Source organism: Dromiciops gliroides, chromosome 4 (assembly GCF_019393635.1).
Source record: "Dromiciops gliroides isolate mDroGli1 chromosome 4, mDroGli1.pri, whole genome shotgun sequence".
Classification (NCBI taxonomy): Eukaryota; Metazoa; Chordata; class Mammalia; order Microbiotheria; family Microbiotheriidae; genus Dromiciops; species Dromiciops gliroides.
The window spans coordinates 239334870-239355096 of record NC_057864.1 but is presented as its reverse complement, the minus strand read 5'-3'; the positions used below and the strand labels follow the sequence as shown (position 1 = coordinate 239355096).

At 42.4% G+C, this 20227-nt stretch overlaps 1 protein-coding gene across 1 annotated transcript; it reads right to left on the bottom strand.

The window, feature by feature from the left end:
* Window positions 1-2247: 2247 nt before the first annotated feature.
* On the bottom strand, window positions 2248-19920 carry PPP1R10 (protein phosphatase 1 regulatory subunit 10). The gene is given in 25 exon segments (XM_044000862.1): window positions 2248-3583; window positions 3781-3929; window positions 3931-4118; window positions 4121-4150; window positions 4152-4220; window positions 4222-4244; window positions 4387-4465; window positions 4467-4513; window positions 4857-4932; window positions 5135-5329; window positions 5465-5540; window positions 5659-5905; window positions 6069-6227; window positions 6507-6654; window positions 6841-6941; window positions 7529-7641; window positions 7740-7845; window positions 8119-8292; window positions 8682-8759; window positions 10335-10386; window positions 10589-10724; window positions 10842-10928; window positions 12053-12170; window positions 19159-19661; window positions 19886-19920. Coding segments are annotated over 23 exon segments (2550 nt in total). The 5' UTR covers window positions 12160-12170; window positions 19159-19661; window positions 19886-19920; the 3' UTR covers window positions 2248-3473.
* Window positions 19921-20227: the final 307 nt, after the last annotated feature.

Genomic DNA, 20227 nt, shown 5'->3' with positions numbered 1-20227 from the left:
AGCTGGAGAACACACGTGAATAGTTTGAAAATACGGAAGGCATATTGGATATTAGGGTCAGGCTGCGGAGGGCCTCTAAGGAAATAAAGAAGCTCACTAAGAAGTTGCTTGAGGTACAAAATTCTGAGCTTCAGGAGAGTTATAGCCAAATATCAGTGCACTAAGTCTACCACCAATACAGTAAGCGTCCTGGGAGTAAGAGCCACCCACTTCACTAAGGATGGGGGCAAACTCAATACTGGCATTGGGCAGTAACATCAGGCATTTCCTTCCAAGATAGGGAGTCCCAGCCCCCCCCCCCCCCGGGAAAAAAAAATGAAGCTAGACTTAGTTTTGTAAGTAATAGAAAACCATTGGAGGGTTGGATTTTTTGTTTTGTTCTTTAGGAATGGAATAATATGATCAGATCTGTACATAATGGAAAATAATCGAGTTCCTTTTTGAAGGATAGATTGTGGAAGTTGTTGCAGCAGGTTAGCCAGAGGTAATGTGGGCCTAGACCTAGTGGTGGTGGCAAGTGGGAATAAAAAGGATAATACTGGAAGGGTCTGCCTTGGAAAGAAGGGACCTTCCCCAAAATGGAGAAGAAATGTAGGGTTATTTTGAGATCAAGATGATGATAAAGAACTTTTTAGGAAGAACAAATAATTGAGGTCATTTTTTGTTTGTTTTGTGGTTTTTGTTTTTTTTTTTTGGTGAGGCAATTGGGGTTAAGTGACTTGCCCAGGGTCACACAGTCAAGTGTCTGACACCAGATTTGAACTCAGGTCCTCCTGACTCCAGGGCTGGTGCTCTATCCACTGTGCCACCTAGCTGCCCGAGGTCATTTTTTGAGACTGATGACGTTAAGGGTGGGACAACTTCTGTGGGGGAATACACTAAGGAATTAACCAAAAAATAAAAAGTGCTGTACATCAAGTGAGAGATTAGTTGAAGTTAGCATGAATTTGAGGTGGTCCAGGTCAGCATAGTTCCATGATTTTCTCCAGCAACACTGCAGCCTAGGGAGCAGTAATGAGACTGCATAAGGAAGATAATTCAGAATTGGGATTTATGGTGGGTATGGCAAAAGCTTATAGGGTCCAGTTTAGAGTAGTCCTAGACTGTACAATGATCAGAGTCCAACCAATGCAAGTAGTCACGTAGACATAATCAGGCAAATGGTCAGGGTAAAGTGAGGACCAAAAAACGGGATTGATCCTGGTGAGAATGTTAGAAATGTGTGGGTGGACCTTTTGGCTTTGATATAGAAAAGCTGTATACATACAACCAAAAGTTTTTGAAAATAAAAGATTAAAAATTAAAATAAGGAATATACCACTTCTTTTAATAACATTTTAGAATTTATTATTTAATAAAATTATATTATAGGGGCTTTTGCAGGGAAGGAAGGTAGAGGAAGGATAAAAGGAAAGAGGAAAAACATCAGGAAATTGGTGAAGACCTAGCTCTTTAAAAGTACAATATTGTGATCAAAGGAGAAAAGGATCTGTATGTACAAAAATATAATTCTGTGGTGGTAACTGGAAACTAAGGGGGTGCCCATCTATCTGGGGAACAGCTAAACAAATTATACTATATGAATATAGAAGAAAACTATTGTGTTTTAAGAAATGACTAAAGGGATGGGGTTTTAGAGAAACCCAAGACCTGTGTGATCTGAGCAGGAGTGAACAGAACTGAAACCATTTACATAACATCATTGTAAAAGGGACAACTTGAAAAGACTAAAGAACTCAGATCGATGCAATGACCAACAACCAGCCAACCTGATGGGTCCCCCCTCTTTCCCCCCGCCCCAAAGTTTTGGACTCAATCTACAGAATATGAATCGACCACAGCCACTTACATCACAGCATGGACAAAAAATTTGCTGAGGCCTTACTTTTTTCATGGCTATATTCTGCTCTCACCCAGCTCCTCACTCTATAAATTGGCCTCAGCCTGAGGCAATGGGGAAAGAATGTATACATAGATCAGAGCTAACACTCCCTTTTCCATTACCCATCCTTTTAGGGTCCCCCCTATACACATACTCCTTTTCTTATTTATATATCTCCTACTTTAGTTACTCAAGGCAGTTATATATATACTTTGGTTGATCTTATCAAGTTTGCAATTTCCCCTATTTTGCAATGGGAAAACACTGAAGTCCCAGACTTCCTAAGTTGTCATCTACTATACCACACTTTTTTCCTTGTTTGTCCTTCGTCCTTACAAAGGAATCAAGGCACACAAGAGTTTAAATAAGCTTCTCTTTCCACTGTTTATTATTAATGTACAAAATATACAAAACAAAAAGAAAATAATCATCCTCAATCCATTGTGGCTCTAAACCTGGGGCCCTGCACAAAACCCCGATCCACTCACTGCCGTTTTCACAGAAACAAACTGACGCTGGGATGGGACAAAGGAGAAAATTGGGAAAGGGCAGCAATACTGTCCAGGATCCACCCTGGAAAGAGCCAGGTGGGGAATTATAGAAGTGACTGATGAGGTTGGGCCTGGAGAGGCCTCACACTGACATGGTTTAGGGTAAGAGGGACTGGAGCTGAAAAACTCTCAAAAGGCAGTGCATGTAGTGTGACTATGTCAGACTTGGGCTCACTGACATATTGACAGAGTGGTCTTGCTTAAGAGTGTTTTACAGATCTCCCAGTTAGTAGAAGGAAAGGGGGGACTGACACCAGGGATCTCACCTACACCAGCTGAAAAAATAATGGGTTCAAAGAATATGGATGACTTTTGTCCAAAAGTATGAAGGACTGATAAAGCTGGTCTGGGTGCTCATACAAGGCTGCAGTGTCATACTGTTAAAAAGGATTCAGAGTGCAAAGGACAGGTCCTGATGTATATATTATATAGGAAAAGAAGGGAGGAAGGCAGGGCATAGAGTGTGTTGGATAATGCACACCTAGCCTACAGGGAACCCTCTCAGTGCAATGAAGTAAGAGGGTACTCCTCATCACATCCCCACCCCCATAAGGAATGAATGAACCTGCTTGGTTATAGGATGATTTCACAATAAGTGCAATAGACACCATGTCAGGGGATTGTTCATGTGGGTGACCAAAGACAGAAAAGGTCCACCTTTTCTATCTTGGTTGTAGAGGGGTCTTCCCCTTCCTTCAGGATAACCAGTCATAGGTATATGCAGGGTCCAGGATAATACTGGAAGGAGGTTAGGGCTAGGTAACTGCCCCTCACAGGGCAAAGCCCACTAGGTCTCCTCTTCCGCAGTCCAGGGGTACAGGCTGTATCAGTCTTTCTCCTCCCCTGACTGGAGGAAAATATGTACAACAATGCGCACCAGTGATTAGAAAATCCCCAAAACCCCAAACAGGGGTGAGGAAGGGAGTCCAGCTCATCAGCTGGGGAAAGGGGGAGGTGGGCCTCACAGAAGCCATAACAGGACAACAGGGCCAAGGAGGGAGGGAGGCTGCAGTCCATAGGGTACCACAGATGGGTAGCCCCTAGGGCAAAGGTGGCCCATTGACACCTGGGTGGTAGAAGGCACAGTTGTTTTCGTAGCGGCAGCTGCCCTTCATCATAAAATGTCGGCACACAGGGCGGCTTGACATATCTGTTGGAACAATGGTAAGGTGGTTAGATGGATATCAGAGACCCCAGAGAAAAGGAATAACCCTGTGCCCTCCCCCCAGTTATCATCACTAGATTTAAGCAAGACAATTCAGGGGAGAATATGGGAGATTACAGGACATTCTAAAGGGTATAAAAGGAGAATAACAACTGTATAGCTACTTCATAGGGAGCACTTACCTCCTCCATGGCCATGGGGATCATGTCCTCTGTGGCCTCCATGACCAGGTCCATCATGGCCACGATGCTCATGTGGGGGTGGGCCTCGGTGGTCATGGCCTCGATGGCCAGGGCCATCGTGAGGCGAGTGACCGTGGGGTCCACCGTGGACCAGGGCCATCGTGGGGACGGTGGCCACCAACCTCCACCCTTCCTCCACCGGGACCTCCTCGTCCATTGGGAGGTCCTCCCCCAGAGCGGCCTCCCCCGGACCTCCTCGAAATGGAGGTGGTTCGTTCCCCGCCTCGACCTCCTCGGCACTCGATGGTAGGCCCAGGACCAGGCCCTGGGTCCTCCTCGGCATTGGACCGCCTCGCATGGGATCTCCTGGGACCATCCCAGAAGGGGTCACCCCCACGGGGAGGGGGGGGTGGGCCTCAAAAAGTCGTGGGACCCACTGCGACCACCAGGACCTCCATGGGGACCTACAAAGAAAGAACCATTCAAGATTATTCATTTCAAAGCATTCAAACACATCAAGGTAGTTGGCCAGGCTCATGACCATGTTTTAGTTTACACTTCTTCCTGTGCTTAAGTCAATCCCATACTCCCTCCAGAATTACTTACCTGGCCATAGGCCCCTCCAGGGCCAGGGGGGGAAATGCTGCATGCCTTTGGGGCCACTGGGGCCCCCTGGGCCTCCAGGGGGGAAAACCATTAGCCATTGGGGCAGGTCCTAAAATCCCATGGGGCACTGACTTATGAGGAAGGAAAAAAAATGTCAGTAAGATAGATTCTAGGATGAAAAATCACCACTCTGAGGGGTCTACCTCCACTAACACTCCCAGTTAAAACAGCGAGAATAAACAAAGCCTATTCTTACAATCTTAGGGACTGTTCTAGTCTTCCTTTACTTCCTTCCTACTGGCTTTTCCCCTGGTTCTTAATAACCCCTTCTTCTAAGATCATTCTGCTGTGGTGTCCCTCCTGCCCCATTTTAATTGGAGCATATCTACCTGGCTGTGCTTCACCTCTCAACCTAAAGTGGGCTTCCTCACCTCCTCCCCCAGGCCCCTGGGGCTGGCCCTGCAGGTTACCCAGCAACTGCTTGATCTTATCCGAGTAGTCTGGTTGTTTCAACAGCTCTTCTGAGGGGTGACTGTTGGGGCTTCCCTGTGAAAAGGAGTAGAGTTGGTGTGGAAAAGAGATCAGTCAGGAGACATAGGAGTAAAAGAAACAAAAAAATCTAACTAGAAAAGGGAAGAATGGATCCAGGAGGGAGAGGGAAACATGCTGTAGGAGGGATAAAGAAGAAGAAAAAATTACAAAGAAGACAAAAAACGGGGGGAACCTCCTGAAAAGGTTTGCATCTCACCATTATTGAGGTAAGGATCTCCTGAACGTTGATGCCACCTCCTCCTGGGCCCTGGGGGCTCTTTCCAGCACCCATACTTCCCATAAGGTTGGCCAGCACAGGAGGCAGCTTGGAGCCACCTGTCCCATCAGGGGAACCACCTGGTCCACCAGTCTCTAATGCCTCAGAATATGGGTTGTCATCTAAGGAACATTCCTAAAAAGTTATAAAAAGTTAGAGTAATGATGAGTCAAACATTTATATTTGAGAGAGACATTAAGGTGGCTCCTGCCCCCTCTCCTAAAAATATTCAGACATTTAGACAAAAAGTGAAGGACAAAGATGCCTTACCTCATCCAGAGGAATGAGTTTTGGAGGAACAGGTTCATAAGACTCAGGGTCAGGCTCATGGGGACTGTCAGGCACACTGTGAAGGAATGAAATGATGTTAAGATTACTTCTCCATTAAGTCCAGATTCTCAACAATCATATCTCGCTTCATCTTGCTCTCAACTGAGAGTCTGAGAGTTTTATTCTCTACTCACCTCTCCTTGGACAAGAAGAGCTCCTGCAGGATTCCTTTCACACGTTCAGCCTGGACATAGCGCTCTTGGCTATTGCCACCCGGGGACACAAGGGGCGAAGGTAAGACCAGGGGCCGGGGGCATACCCACGCCACCTTCTCTTCCATATTGTCATTGCTCAGACGCCGAGCTGTCTCAAAGGCATGACGGTCGGACAGTATCTCTCTCTTGGCTGCCTCACCAAAATCCTTGATCTTGTTCACATTAACTGTTTTTGTTTGTTTTGTTGGGAGGTGAGGGATGGGAGGAAGGAAAAGAAGGAAAAGAAGAGAACATGGAGAAGTTAGGCCGTATGGATCCTTTTCAAGATCCCATCACCCTCCATCTTCCATAGCTCCAAGATGCCCCTATGTATCAATCTACCCTCTTACCTCGCTCAGTCTCATCCAGTTCAAAGTAAAAGTATTCTCTCAGTTTACCTTCTTCAGGCCATGTCACAGTCTTTCTCTTCCGGCCCTTCCTTGTCAACTGGCTTGGATCCCCAGGGCTCTCCACTGGTTTTGCATCCAGCACTCCTGTGTCCAAGGAGGCTATAAAAGAAAGGAGTGGAAGATTATAGGGTTTAATGCAAGAAGTCAGAGAAGATATTTAACCCTAAGGCCCTAAAAGGTTAAGTGACTTGCCTAAGGTCATACAAGTAGGAAAATGGCAGAGCCACAAGCTGAAATGAGTCAGTAGAATTATCACCTGAACTAGTAAGAGTCCTGACCTCAAATCAAAGGTCCCCCCAAGTCCAGTTTTCCAGCCCCAGTTCCCTTTTCTCAGGACCCAGACAACTGGAACCCTAGACAACCAGTCTCTAATCTTACCTGTGTCCATAAGCTCTGGAATTTCAACGGGAGGGACAGGGGTTCCAGGACGCTCTATGTCCATGGCCTCAGCAGGGGCTGCTGGCTCCGGGGAAGAAGGTTTGACTGTGTTTGGCTCTGTGCTTTGTTTCCCCTCAAAGGGGCTTGGCTATAGGAAAAAAAGAGATCATCAGGATAGGGAAGCCACAGCCAGCAAAAGGAGGCTTTTTGTAAGAAAAACCATGTCAGAGATCCAGTCTCCCAATGGCTCCTAGATAGACTTAAGGCTACTTTCCAATCGCATGACCCAAGTTTTGTCCTCTATCACCCACCCTACACTACTGAAGATACATACCTTGGTAGCTGTGGGTGACAAAACCTTTTTCTTTTTCTTGATTTTGATGCCTGGAACAGGGGCTGAGTTGAGGGCATCTAGGAAACCCAGGCCCTCCATAGCTAAAGAGAAGGGGGGGGGGGGGAAGAAAGTGTTATTATAGTGTATAGACAGATGGACAGATGGCATACTTCCCTCTATCACAACTACAAAGTCTTGGCCAAATAGTAAAGTAGTGAGATCTCTCTCCAACCAAGATATGATGATAAAAATTTCAGAACATATGGCATAGGAATTCACGTAAGAAATTCTTAATGTTACTAGGCTTATCTTTCAGCAATCTATAGTTTTGGACATTAAATATAGCCGAGTACTGGTTAGCTGACAGTGGGAAAGGGGAAGTGAAGTACAGGGAAAGTGAAGAAGAGGGGAAGGGTATACCAATGAATGAACCACAAGAGCAATTCTAGGGATTGAAGACTAAAAATCCAGAGATAGAAGGGCACACAAAGAGAGGGAAAGAAAGGCTAGGAATCTGGTAGATTAAAAAAAAGAGAGAAAAGAAAATTAGAGACTACATTAGGAAGACTTAGAAAAATGAAATAGACTAAATGGAAAGATAGTAAAAAACCAAAAAACCAAATTCCATTCCCCTAGCTAGAAAGTCTACTATGTTTGTCCTTTGTCCCTTGTCTGTGGCCATACTCACGCTGTGGGGGTATAATCTTCACTTTAATTTCTTTGGTGGCATTAGGTGTTGTATTGAGTGGTTTGTATTTCTTTTCAGCTGGTGGAGCCACATCACCAGGTGTAGCTGCAGAGCTATAAGAAAAAAGATAGTTAAAAGTATGCAGCAGTCCTCCCTACCAATCCTTATATTATTACCTCAGGTTAATACTTGCAACAGACCTAATACATACCTCTGACGCTTAAGGGGGATGGGCTTAAGATTGTACTTGTCAGAAACAACCACAGTACTGGCATTCTTCTTCACAGGCACCAGGGATGGTGTCTCTAATTCCAAGCCTGAAAAAGGTAGACATGGTATGAATTCTTGACACTGTTCTTTCTTCTGCTTTCCTTTATCTCTCTCTGTCAACCATCAAAGCACCTTGTACCAACCACTGTTCCTAAAGTGCTTTTCTCTTACCCTTGTAAGTAGATTCACAGATCAATACCTTCCCTCCCCAAAGGGCAATGTCTTGTTCAGATCTCAGAGTGTATGTGTGTGCATGCATATATAATTCTGTTCACAGCAAAGTGTCTATGTACCCTTCCAAGACCAGGACTCAGCCTTACCAGTAGAACGGAACTTGGCATGGCTAGGAGCTGTGGTTCGCAATGATTTAGGTTTCTCCTTCTTCTTCTCTGGTGCCTCCTCAGCTCTCGTTTCTGCCTTCACTTCAGGAAGAGGTCGTTCAAGAGGAGCTGTGCGTCCCTTCCCCTCTTCTTTCTTTTTCTTCTTATCTTTCTCTATAGGGGGAGAGCCCAAGGGCAGAAGATTTTATATAGAGAAGCACAGTATAGTAGATAGAATGCTGGACTTGGAGACTATTAGACTTGGGACTGTAAGACCTGTGTCTGACACTAGCTGTATGACTATGGGCAAGTCACTTATTTTCTGTTTGCCTCAGTTTCCTCATCTGCATACTACAATACCTGTAATATTTACCTCATAGGATTGTTGGGGAGGATAAATGATAAAGTATGTAAATTGTTTTGCAACCTCTAAATACTGAATAAATGCCAGCTGCTGTTGTATGGTGAGAAGGCTAATTTCACCCAGGAAACAGAATGAAATGGAACTCTTCCCAGAACCCTTTCAGGCTAATTATGCCAAGATGAAGGACAAAGTAACTTACCAGTGGGCTGGGTGCTACTCTGAGAGCGGATGACAGCCATCCATTCGCTGACAAGGACTGAAGCTAGTTTCCGGAGTTCTTCAAGGAAAACAAAAGTAATTTTAGAAACAGGAGAATGACAGAGATGGACACTGCCAAATCATAGTACCCCTTCCTACTGCCCCACCTCTACCTGCTTCTAGGCCCTACTCTCTTGTCCTCAGAACTCTTTTGTAATGACCCCAATAAGAAACTTGAAACAAACACCCCATAAAAGACTGGTTGAGGTGAGGAAAAAGCTGCAATTGGTTCCCTATCTTTATAAAAGGTCATGACCACTGTGGAAGGATGAGCTTCTCTGACCTATAACTCAGTATAATTTGTATCCCAAACTGAAGGGCAGCCTCTATGGATCACCAACTTGAAGTCAATTATAATCAAGATGACTGACTCAATTACATCATTAGCTCTGGTCCTCTCCCTTTTCTTTTGTCTTTCCCCTCCCCCCCCATATGTCTCTAGGTACTCTACAGTAATGCAGTTTTCTCTTTTTTTTGTGAAACTCTTCTAGTTCTTAAGGAAATTGGGACAATGGAGTAGACAGGAAAGGGTAGAGGATGATCAGGATCAGTGGGAACATCAACTTGGGCTGGGATTTAAAGAAAATCTATTGCATAAATAGAATGGGATGGAGAAGACAGTTACAAAGTAGTCTACGTGACAAATATCAAGTGACTTTAGTGAACTTTAATAAGTTCACTGAGTCAGCAGCATGATGGGATAACTATTGCATTAATATACGTGTCTAGAATAAAGGCCAGGATGATGATCCCTGTGCACTCGGTCCTATAGAGACCACACATCCAGAAGAAGTCTATAAAATTCTGGGTGTATCACATTTGAGAAGCATGGAGTGAGTCAGAAGAAGGTGCCCAGGATAATAAGACTTGAATTCATGTCATATGACAATTCAGTGCAAACTGGAAGAGATATCCTAGGGATTATATGAAGTCTTCAAAATATTTTAATTTGTTGCAAAGTGAAGTGAGCAGAACTGGGAGAACAGTTTATACAACAACAACAGTACTGTAAAAGAAAAATAACTTGGGAAGTCTTGAGAACTCTGATCAACACAATGACCAACAACTCCAGAGGACTCATAATACAACATTTTATTCTATTCCTGACAGAGGGGATGGACTCAGTGTGCAGATTTAGGCTTTTAAAAAAATCTGTTGCTGGACATGGCTAATGGAAGAATTTGTTTTGCTTAACCAGATGTTTGTGATTGGTTTTGTTTGTCTTGCTTTTTTTGGTGGGGAAGAAGAGGAAGTGGGAGGGAGAGAATTAGAAGCTAAAAATAAATTAAATTGAAGATAAAAACAAAACAAAAAAGTGCTTAGCTTTATTACTATTGCTGCTATGGGATTTACTGCTCAAAATGCTGTTAATAATGCCATCAAACAATGAATCCCAAGGACTAGATTCTAGGGACTTTATAAAACTGAAGGGATGACGTTAGATATGAGAAAGGAGAAATATAAGACCAAAAAGGGAAGGAGATAAGTAGAAAAGAAAGAAGACAGAAAGAGCTGTGTTTTCTGGTGAGATGGGGGAGAAGGTAAAATCAAAACAAAAAGAAAATAGATAAGAAGGGAACAAAAATAAATCTACCTTCATCTTCACTTGACTTGCTCAATTGCTTCACAAGTTTGGCTGTGTTGTTCTAAGAGATGAGAAACAGAAAAGAAGTCAGCATACGGAGAAAGAAGATTCTATCTAGATCCTCTCTACAACTTACTTATCTGCAACTACCTTATGGCCCCTTAAGCCCCAGAAATATGGTTGGTTTACGATAACTAAAATGCACTTTTCTATAAGTTATATGAAATACTCAGCTGAGGAAGGACAAAAGCCCTAAGAGATACCTGTTTGAGATGGTCCACAGTAAGGGGTAGGTGCTGCAAGGTGAGCAGAATCTGTTGCAAGAGAGGTATGTTGTTGGTTGTCTTTGAGTAAGTCAGCCAGTTATTAAGGAGCTTGTAGCCACCAACTCGGATAAACCTGCAGACAGATAGGAAAGTGTATCACAGTTTAGGAGTTCTATGCTCCCATTCCCGATGCCTTGATCCCCTATTCCAACTTCATCTTTACTTCCTAGATATCTAGTTCCCCACTCACTTGGCCAGTACATCTGGTGAACGGGTCTGCAGGAGAATGTTCAGGTATGTACAGCGGCTCACCATCTTTCGAGCTTCCTTCATCAGGCTATAAGAGAAATTGAGTTGAGCTTAGAGGTTAGAGTTGAAGTTAGAGCTGGGACAGAGAAAACACATCTTCTATCCACAGAGGAACACAAGTCTCTCAAGACTTGGGACCTCAGTCTAAGAAACAAGAACAAAACACTACTTTCTAGGAGGATGGATATTTAATAGGATAATATGAGGGACTCTTATAGGAAAGAAATATACAAATCGATCTTGGAGCATTAGGCATTATCATTTCCTTTGCAAAGACCTTTTCACCTTCCAATAACCAGCCAGCCACAGCCTAACACCCATCATCACTAGTTACTGTGCTTGTTATTGATATATTACCGAGCCAGTTTATTTTTAGGAAGGGCCATGTGTGCTTTTGAATCTCTTCTTTTAAAACTAAGGGCACTGAGTTCAAATCTAGCCTCAGACACTTGACATTAGCTGTGTGACCCTGGGCAAAGTCACTTAATCCTGAATGCCTCATTAAAAAAAAACCAAACAAAATAAAACTGAGGCTACAAAAATATAACTGACATTCATATGATCAATACAATAATTAAAAAATAGTACTGACTTATCAGTCAAGAGGCTTCTAGGATTTGGGGATCTGGATTACCAGTTGCAATACAACAGGATTAGTAAGCCTGTGTGTATATGTATATATATGTATATACACATATACATATATATATAAATTTTATATACAGGCCTTGACAGGAAATCAGGGAAGGTCATAGGACTTGTCAGATTACTGCCACTGCTATTGAAACCCCATGTTGGCTAGAAATGTTTTAAGTAATAAAAACTTAAGTGTTTTGTTAATAAGACACTGAATACAACTGCCTTGTTTTCTAACATTATAGTTCTCAAGGTCTACTACAACCTTAGTCATGCATCATAGATCCATGTTTCTTTTTTTGGCCATCTAATCCTAGAATCCATTCCTTTTTTTTTTTTTTTTTTTGGTGAGGCAATTGGGGTTAAGTGATTTGCCCAGGGTCACACAGCCAGTAAGTGTTAAGTGTCTGAGGCCAAATTTGAACTCAGGTCCTCCTGACTCCAGAGCTGGTGTTCTATCCACTGCACCATCTAGCTGCCCCACTAGAATCCATTCCAATGGCAACTTATACATACCTAAAGATCTTGGCGATTCCCTCCGCACTTTTGACCTCTCCATCCCTACCAAGGAAGCTGTCTAGTCCCTTAAGGAGCTCTTTAGGGTCAATGGGTCCCGAGCCCATGATGATAATACCTGGGTGGGGAGAAGTTTGAATAAATGTATCAAAGATATTAAATGAAACAGCACTTGTAATTCTTTAACTTCTACCCATCAAGAGGTCAGAGGTTATTTAGCCACTACCTCAGTGATCCAGAAATGGAGATTCAAGACACTATCACTACTGAAAAAAGAAAATTAGGGCAAAAACATAGAACACTAATAAGATGTGAAGACAATATTGTTGGAAAAATCTTTGCCTTTCTTTTTCAAATTTATCCCATTAGAAAGGCTGAACTCCCTCAGGCTGCAGATAAGAGACAGATACCACATAAAATATGTCAGAAAAAGGCCGGTTAATTTTATTGTGTCAGATGAATCTGAATGTTCCCAAAACATCTTTCGTGTATTAAATATTTGGTTCATTATTCCTAGCTCTGAAATAATATAGCTTAATTATTCCTAGGTTGCTACCTATGTAAACAAGATTTCAGAACTAGGAGATATCAGCACCAGGTCTGAACATTTCTGTTCTAAATTGTTCTTAGCAGTTTTAAGGGATGGAAAGCACAGTGAAGCTCTTAAAAAGTTGTCCTCCAAAGGATTCAGGCACTGTCACAGTGGGCAGGTAGAATGATAGATTATACTGGACTGGTGATACTAGGAAAGGGAAGCAAATGTAAACTTGGAAAAAGAGGTAGAAACAGAGATAGAGACAAAGAGGCTAGAGACTGAAGATATTTACTCGAATGGAGCCAAAGGTTTGAGCTGTGTATGGAGATGTTCATAATAAACTTCATAATTGTTATTACTTAAAAATTTTTGGTTGGCTTGGAATTTCCTAAGTAATGGTGGTAATCTGACAAAGAATTTCATCAGCTTCCTCAATTCCCAAGAAGGCCTATGTATGGGAATTCATGGGCTGAGTATAAAATGAGGGAGCCAGAAGTGAAAAATGACAGTTAAAAAAAAGTGAACTCCCATAGATTTCTGCATCACAAGGCAAGGTCAGGAAAGGAACCATTGCTATGAGACAAAGATTGGCACATGAAGAATTTGCTTGAAAGATTCTACAAATTATATAGGACTGGAGGGGATATAAGTTTAAGACAGGGCTTTCACGCAGTATTTCTCCAAACATGGCCTCCTTAGAGTCACATAATATGTGTTAAGGGCCTAAGGCTGATATAAACTTGACTGTTTATAAAAAAGGGATTAAGGGTGCAGCTAGGTGGCACAGTGGATAAAGCAATGAATGGCCTTGGATTCAGGAGAATCTGAGTTCAAATCCGGCCTCAGACACTTAACACACTAGCTGTGTGACCCTGGGCAAGTCACTTAACCCTCACTGCCCTGCAAAAAAAAAAAACCAACACAAAATAAAACAAAAAAAGGGAATAATTATTTTTCTATGACTGCCCAGGGTCTACCTCCAACATCTGTAAGACAGTGCAGACTTATAAGTCTCAGTGAAAAAACATTGCTTGTTTTCCTTCTTGACCCTTGAGGAAACCTATAGTTTATCTAATTTTAGTAAACTGAGGCAGAGAGGCAAAAAGGCTGCTTCCCTGAAAGCAAAGAAATGTGCTTTAAGGGCAATATCCTTAAGATGATTCAGAAGACAAAAGCTCTCTGAAAAGTAAGACTTAAAGATCTCTATATTCTAGCTCTCCCAAGTGAGTAACTGGCGAGAGTCAACAAAGGAGAGGAAGAAGGGGCACAAGAATCAAAGAACAAGAGATGGTGAAGACAGTGAACCATTTCTTGGATTTAGCAATTTAATACATTGAATTTTAGAAGATATAGAAATGAAGGAAAAAATCCTGAAAGGTTAATAGAGCTATGGAAATTGTGTGGGATTTTAAAAGTTTCTGTTGAATTACCAATGTTGCCTCTTTGTTTCCTCTGGGAGGGAAGGGAATAAGCTGGGCCAAAGGTCAGAAGAAAGGTAGCTTTAAATAAAATTTCCTTAGTCGAATTAAATTCTGATAAAAGTTATCAATTTGTTGGTTTGGCACACTTGGACCTATTAATCCTCATATAAGCTTAAATGAACAAAGACAAAAGGGTTTTTTTTAACTCAACTAGTCTGGGCCAGCATCAGAAAATAAGCAGAGGTTTTCTGATGAGTGTGAAGAGGCAACAGCAGTAAGTCTGAATACCATTAATACTATCAACAACCAAGAAAACAGTTAAGAAAGCAAAATACATATGTTCCATGCCAGATTATCTGTTGAGGACACAGAACTCTCAGGGTGACAATTCCCAGAAGGCTTCAAATTATGAAGTTAGGAATACTGTTTTCCATTCTACTTCAATACAGACTTGCTCCCCCTTCTTCCATCTAACAAAGAACCAGGCATAGGAATTCCAAAGCACTTACATCTATTCTTTCCATCCCCAAATCATTGACTCTTTCCTGCCCGACATATCAAAAGCTAGGCCTGCTATCCCACTAGACCCCCAACTCTATTATCTTCAAGGACCTGAGGGAAACCCCAATTACCACCTTCTTTTTACTGAATAGAAAAATTAACTAATTAGTCTCCTCAAGTCATGAGATTAAGGGTCATCAAGGTTAATTATTTTAACAGAAAATAAGTGTTATCCGTCACTTATACAAAAGCTAAGCACCGGAAAGGAAAGAAGACAGCAGAAAATAGATGTAGCCATCACAGCAGAAAAGAGGTTCCGTTATCACCTCCATCCCAAGCTTCCTCTCAAACTACTGAATAGTTTTAGCAATTACCACAAAAAAAAAAAAAAGGCTATCTAGAGAACCTGTCTAGATAATAAGAATTACTAGTGATTCCTGGAGACAGGAGGTAACTTCCCAGGAAAACTCTAGCTTTCACCCAGTTAAAAGTTCAGGATTGATTTAACCTACAAACTTCCACTTTCAGGTACTGTAAAGGGCATATAATTTCATGGAGGGGAAGAAAAACAGAACCACTGAACCACTGAACCAGAGAGAGCAAAGAAAGAGTTAAGTGTTCCTATTACAGGGCTACAGCAGAAAACCTAAGCATAATGAAGTGGCATGTCTTAATTGGAATGAATATATATAGTTCATGAAAGACTCCCAAATTCATAGTAATATCTGGCTGTTAAAAATAAATGTTCTTGCCTTAGAGTGTGGCATGTAAAAATCAGGGGTAAATAAGTTGAAGGTCAAATTTCTGGAATAAAAAATAAGGATCCAAAGATGAAGCCATGTAAACTCATTTCCTTAATGAGAGAACTTAAAAAAATATGGGGTGGAAGAGGAAAACGGGAGTTACATAAATTCTTTACTCCTCTGGGAGTGAAGCCAAATTCATGCACCCCAGTGACCATGTCAAGTTTTTTGGTGGAGCCTGGTCCCCTGAGCAAGGAAGTAAACAAAGCAAAAATCAGTAAACAAATCCCTGTTCTTTCAGGGCCATTGCTCTCACTTTGCCATCTTCTAACCTAGCTTCTTTCTTCTGTTAGCTGCCAGATCCTCATTATACAAATCTGGGTGCTTCATCCCCAGGCATAGCTTTTCTTTAAAGAAGCTGGGAAAGCTTCGAGTATATAGAAATGAGTGGTTTTGGGGTACACAAGGGATCCAAACTAGAAAGCCTTCTCCTACGAGTTCTGTTGGCTTCACTAAGAATCAAAAACCTTGTCAATTAACTGACTGGAGTAAAATTCAACTCTTCATTACAAAGAGAATTGAGTGGGTTCAGGGTTAAACCCATGTGAACTCAAAATATGAGGTCTTAAAATTGCCTATCTCAAAGATAAAATTATTTCTTCCTTTTAACAAAAGGGGGGAAAATGAATGCGTGTTTATCACGAACCAGTCTGTTGCAGCACTTCTGGAGAGTTAAATTTTGTTACTGGCCTAAAATTCACAATTCCTTCCCCTCTAGGGACCTTAAAGGCACCTGTTATTTGGGAGTCAAATTGGTTTTTTGAGTTGTGCCTTGGTCTGCCTTCTGAGAAACTTAAAATTATATAGCTCCTAGGACAAAGATATGAATTGTGGTGTACATTATGCAATAAACTTCTGGACGCAGTGTCTTTCAGTACCTATTCTTTCATTTGTATCCCTATGAAGCCTTTCCCTACCAAGTATACTTTGATGATGGGGGATTCTAGCCTCTTTGCCTCTCTAAAAAGAGAAATCATCATGAGCTTTTTTTAAAAGGCAGGAAAGGTGCCAAAATTCAACTCAAGCTTATTAGTGGATTGGCACTCCCAAGTTGGTTCCTTAAGACTCCTTTATTCCTCAACTTTCACACTGCAGAGACTCCCATAATTTCCCTAGTCTAGTTCAGGAACTCAAATCAAGTTCACATCCCCAGGTATGTGGCAGAGACACCATCTAGTGTGCTAGGGGTAAACTAAAATCTTTGTAACACTGATCGTGTAGATAGGTTCAACTTAGGGTACAAAGTCTCTTGGACCTCCTCAAACTGGAGGCTAAGGAATTCTTTAGAGGTACTACACATCCAGCAGAAAATTTGCTGGGGAAGGGAATGATCAAGTTCAAGCCTCCCAACTTTGCCATGAATCTGAGGATCTTAAAACTTGTAAAGATTTTTGGAAAATTTTTGATAAAGGACACAAACACCAGCCTTGAGTACTGCCATGGCTTGTACATGCACTGGTTGCTACAGCACTGCATGAGTTGAAAATGGAGAACAGAACATTATGTTTCCATTATTAGCCAGAAGTTTGGGCGGGAGAAAAAAAAGATTAAAAAATGATTATTTGGAAAACAAATGAAGGTTGTGAAATGTAATACCAGAAAGGTTTTGCTTACCAGAAAACGAAGCTTGACTCCCCCTGACTTGAGTTTACAACTGCCGCCTTTTTCCTAAAGATTCACTCCTCATCCTAGTACCAATGTACAGGAGGCTAAGCAACTGGAGGTGGTACAGCACGGAACACAAAAGAGTTTACCCCAAAACCAGAAACGATGAGAAGGAGGAAGATGGGAAGTTTAGAGGAAAGCCTTCTAGCACCCACCCTTACCCTTCAAAAGGTGAAAATGTCCTTAGCCTAGGAACTAGCTCCTGTAAGAACCTAACAATGGAAATTCATTTTTAGACCAGATTTATTTAATCTTTCCTATTTAAGACTGTAAACTTACTATCCTTTGGGCTCAGAGATATTTGGGTTATCCTAATAGGAAAGAAATGGGTAAATTCCACTTATTGTTTTCCAGGTTGTGTATATGTGGGGGTATTCCTAGGATATTGTAATACTGATGAAAAATTGATCCTGTTGCTAAACCTCAAATCTACCCACAGGTACCCACTGGCGAAGAGAAGCAACCCCTAGGGACCTAATAATTCCTACCAGCTTGTTGGAGAAAATGGGGTGCTTTGTGAAAGAAAAGAACAGAAACAACCTAAGATAAAATGTAGAGATAGAAAAAGAAGGTATTCAAGTTCCTGGCTCCACTCCTTCCAAGTTCAGATCATGGCACAAAAGGCAAAACTCAGGGGGTGGAGTTTCAGTAGGGTGGAGGGGAATGAAAGCAGATTACATCACCTTTCGAGATTGCTCCTCCCCCTTAACTAACCTCCTAAACCAGCCCTATGCTCCGGCTGGCAAGGAAGAGGAAGGAGAAAAACAACAAAGCAGGGACGCCATCTTGCAATGGAGAAGAGACTCAAGGAGGAAAAATACATCTACGATTGGCCATAAAGGTTACAGTACAAAGAGCCCATTAAAACCCATACCCGGTTAAAAAACAAAACAAAACAAAACAAGAATACAAAAAAAAAACCCCACCCCAGTTGTGTTTAACTTATTAAAACTTCATTTGATTTGATAAAAAACAAAGGCAATTAAAACTGCTACTTAAAAGTTGTTTCTCCTGCTTGGGGTAGAGGAAGAATTTGCAGTGTGGGGGGGGGGGGAGTCAAACTGCTAATACAGCCCACCCCCGTTTCTATACTACAAATAAGGGGGGGAGGGGAATTGGGCCCCTCCCAACAAAGGAGGTCAAGGTGGGAAAAGGACAGGAGAAAAATGGGTAAAGACACAACCTGCAACGCCGCTCAGAAGAGACAAAAGGACAAGGAAAAGTCGCCATATTGAAGCAGGGAAGAAAAAAAATTCCTTTTAACGACACAAATTTTTTAGAAATCTAGCATTCAATTGCACTAAATGGCCTTTAAAAGTTACACGCCTTAATTCCCCACATAGCCCCCCTCCCACTTTCCACCCCCCTGTAACTGTACCCATTTTAAAAATCAAGTTAAAGGTTATAACGATTTTTTTCTTCTTTAAAAAAAACCTCTGCAAACTGCAACAATTACAATACATTCTTTACCTTCCCAACTAACACTTTGGATGTATTGGCACTATATTTTACTTTGGCTTAAGTGTCTAGCAATCTTTATTCGTAGATTGCCACCTATGTAAAGCACACAAATATACCTCAAGCAAATTACATTAAAATATAACGAGAGGATTTAACCATTAAGACGTAGCCAGCTACTTTCTAATATTTATCTGCGCATCTCCTTACCCTGCAATCTTTATGTACAGATTGCTTATTAATCTGGCCAATTGACAGGCGCCCCTGCTTGTCTCACACACAAAGAAGTGGGACTTTTAGGCCACAAGATCCACATCTTTTGTATGTGAGCTCATTAACCCTTCCGAAAGACTGCTGGCATCCAGAGGAAGGGATCCCATTCCTCCTTATAAATATAAGATCGAACTCTTATGGCTTTGGCAGTCTGGAAAATTGGCTGGATTACCAAGGGTTAACCATCAAGAAAATCCTCACTTGTCGGCCCCCCCACCCTCTCCGTGCCTGCACCAGGGCAGGGAAGAGGGAGGTGGTAGGGGAGAGAGAATAAGACTTTTAAGACCTATTGTTTTTTTTTAATGGAGACTCAAGCGACCGGATTGGTCGTTCTCCAGCTCAATTATATATTTGTCTACGATCTCATTTCTTCCTCTCATTTTTTTTTGTTTCACAACGGGAAACGTTGATTTCTTGTTGTAATGCTGGTTTTGAAAATTCGACACTTACTATCCAATTTTTTTGCGACGTCAGCACCTCGGGCTCAGGGGGGGTTAAAATTTGGAGAAAAAAAATAAAGCCAACCAGGACCCAAAGCTTAATTACTTGGGGGGCCTCATTGGATCAAAAAGTCTTTTAAAAAATAAAGCCAACTCAGGATTCATTACCCCCTCCACTTAAGGAGAGGGGTCTTAGAAACAAAAAAAAACTGAGTGGATTCAAAAAGGAGACGCTGGATGGGCAGATTTGACGGGACTTGGGAGTTGGAGGAAAGGTGGTTGATTATTTTTGATAGATTTTGTGGTGATGGTCCTTCAGCCACAGATTTGAGTCCCAAGCAGCTTGGGCTGGGAGTGGGGGCGGGAAACAAGATAGGGCGATGGGGCAGAGAAGACACAAGTGGTTGGGTTGGTAGATGCTGCTTCCCCCCCCTTCGAAGGATCCTTTTGATGCTGTCACGGCTGCTTCGTTTTTCCTTGTGGCCGGGCTGTTTCCTCCGATTAAATTCGAACCTGGGAAGAGGAAAATAAAGGAGGAAACGAAATTGTCAATTGTTGGCTTGAATATTTCTTTACGTCTCGTTTTTAGCCTAACTAACAGGCTCCCCAAGACGCACCCTCCGGTCTCCAAGAACTAAAAAGCACTACAAGAAATTTCGCTGTCACCCACCACCATTTCGCCACGCTACCACGATGCCGCCACGCAACATACCAACCGAAAAAACACCCGTACTCACCTCTAAACGAACCCCAGAATGGCGGCGGCTCGCTCGGACGATGCCTTTTATACAAGGGCACCGCCCCGCGCACACTAGCGCGCTCACGAGATACCGACGCCTAGCGCCATTGTGAGCGAGGCGCAAGCTAATTGGTCAATCACATCAAGGTATCGCAAGCTGATTGGTTGTCGTACCACAACCTACCCTCCATCTATCCCTCAACTCACTCTTCCGCTCTCCACACCCAACCTTTGGTTTGTGAGTAGGGTTATGACGATTGGTTGGGGCCCGCCCCACCTTCCTTCCCCGATCTTCTTCCTTCCCACCCCTTCGTCGTCAGGCCTCACCCCTGGTTGGCCT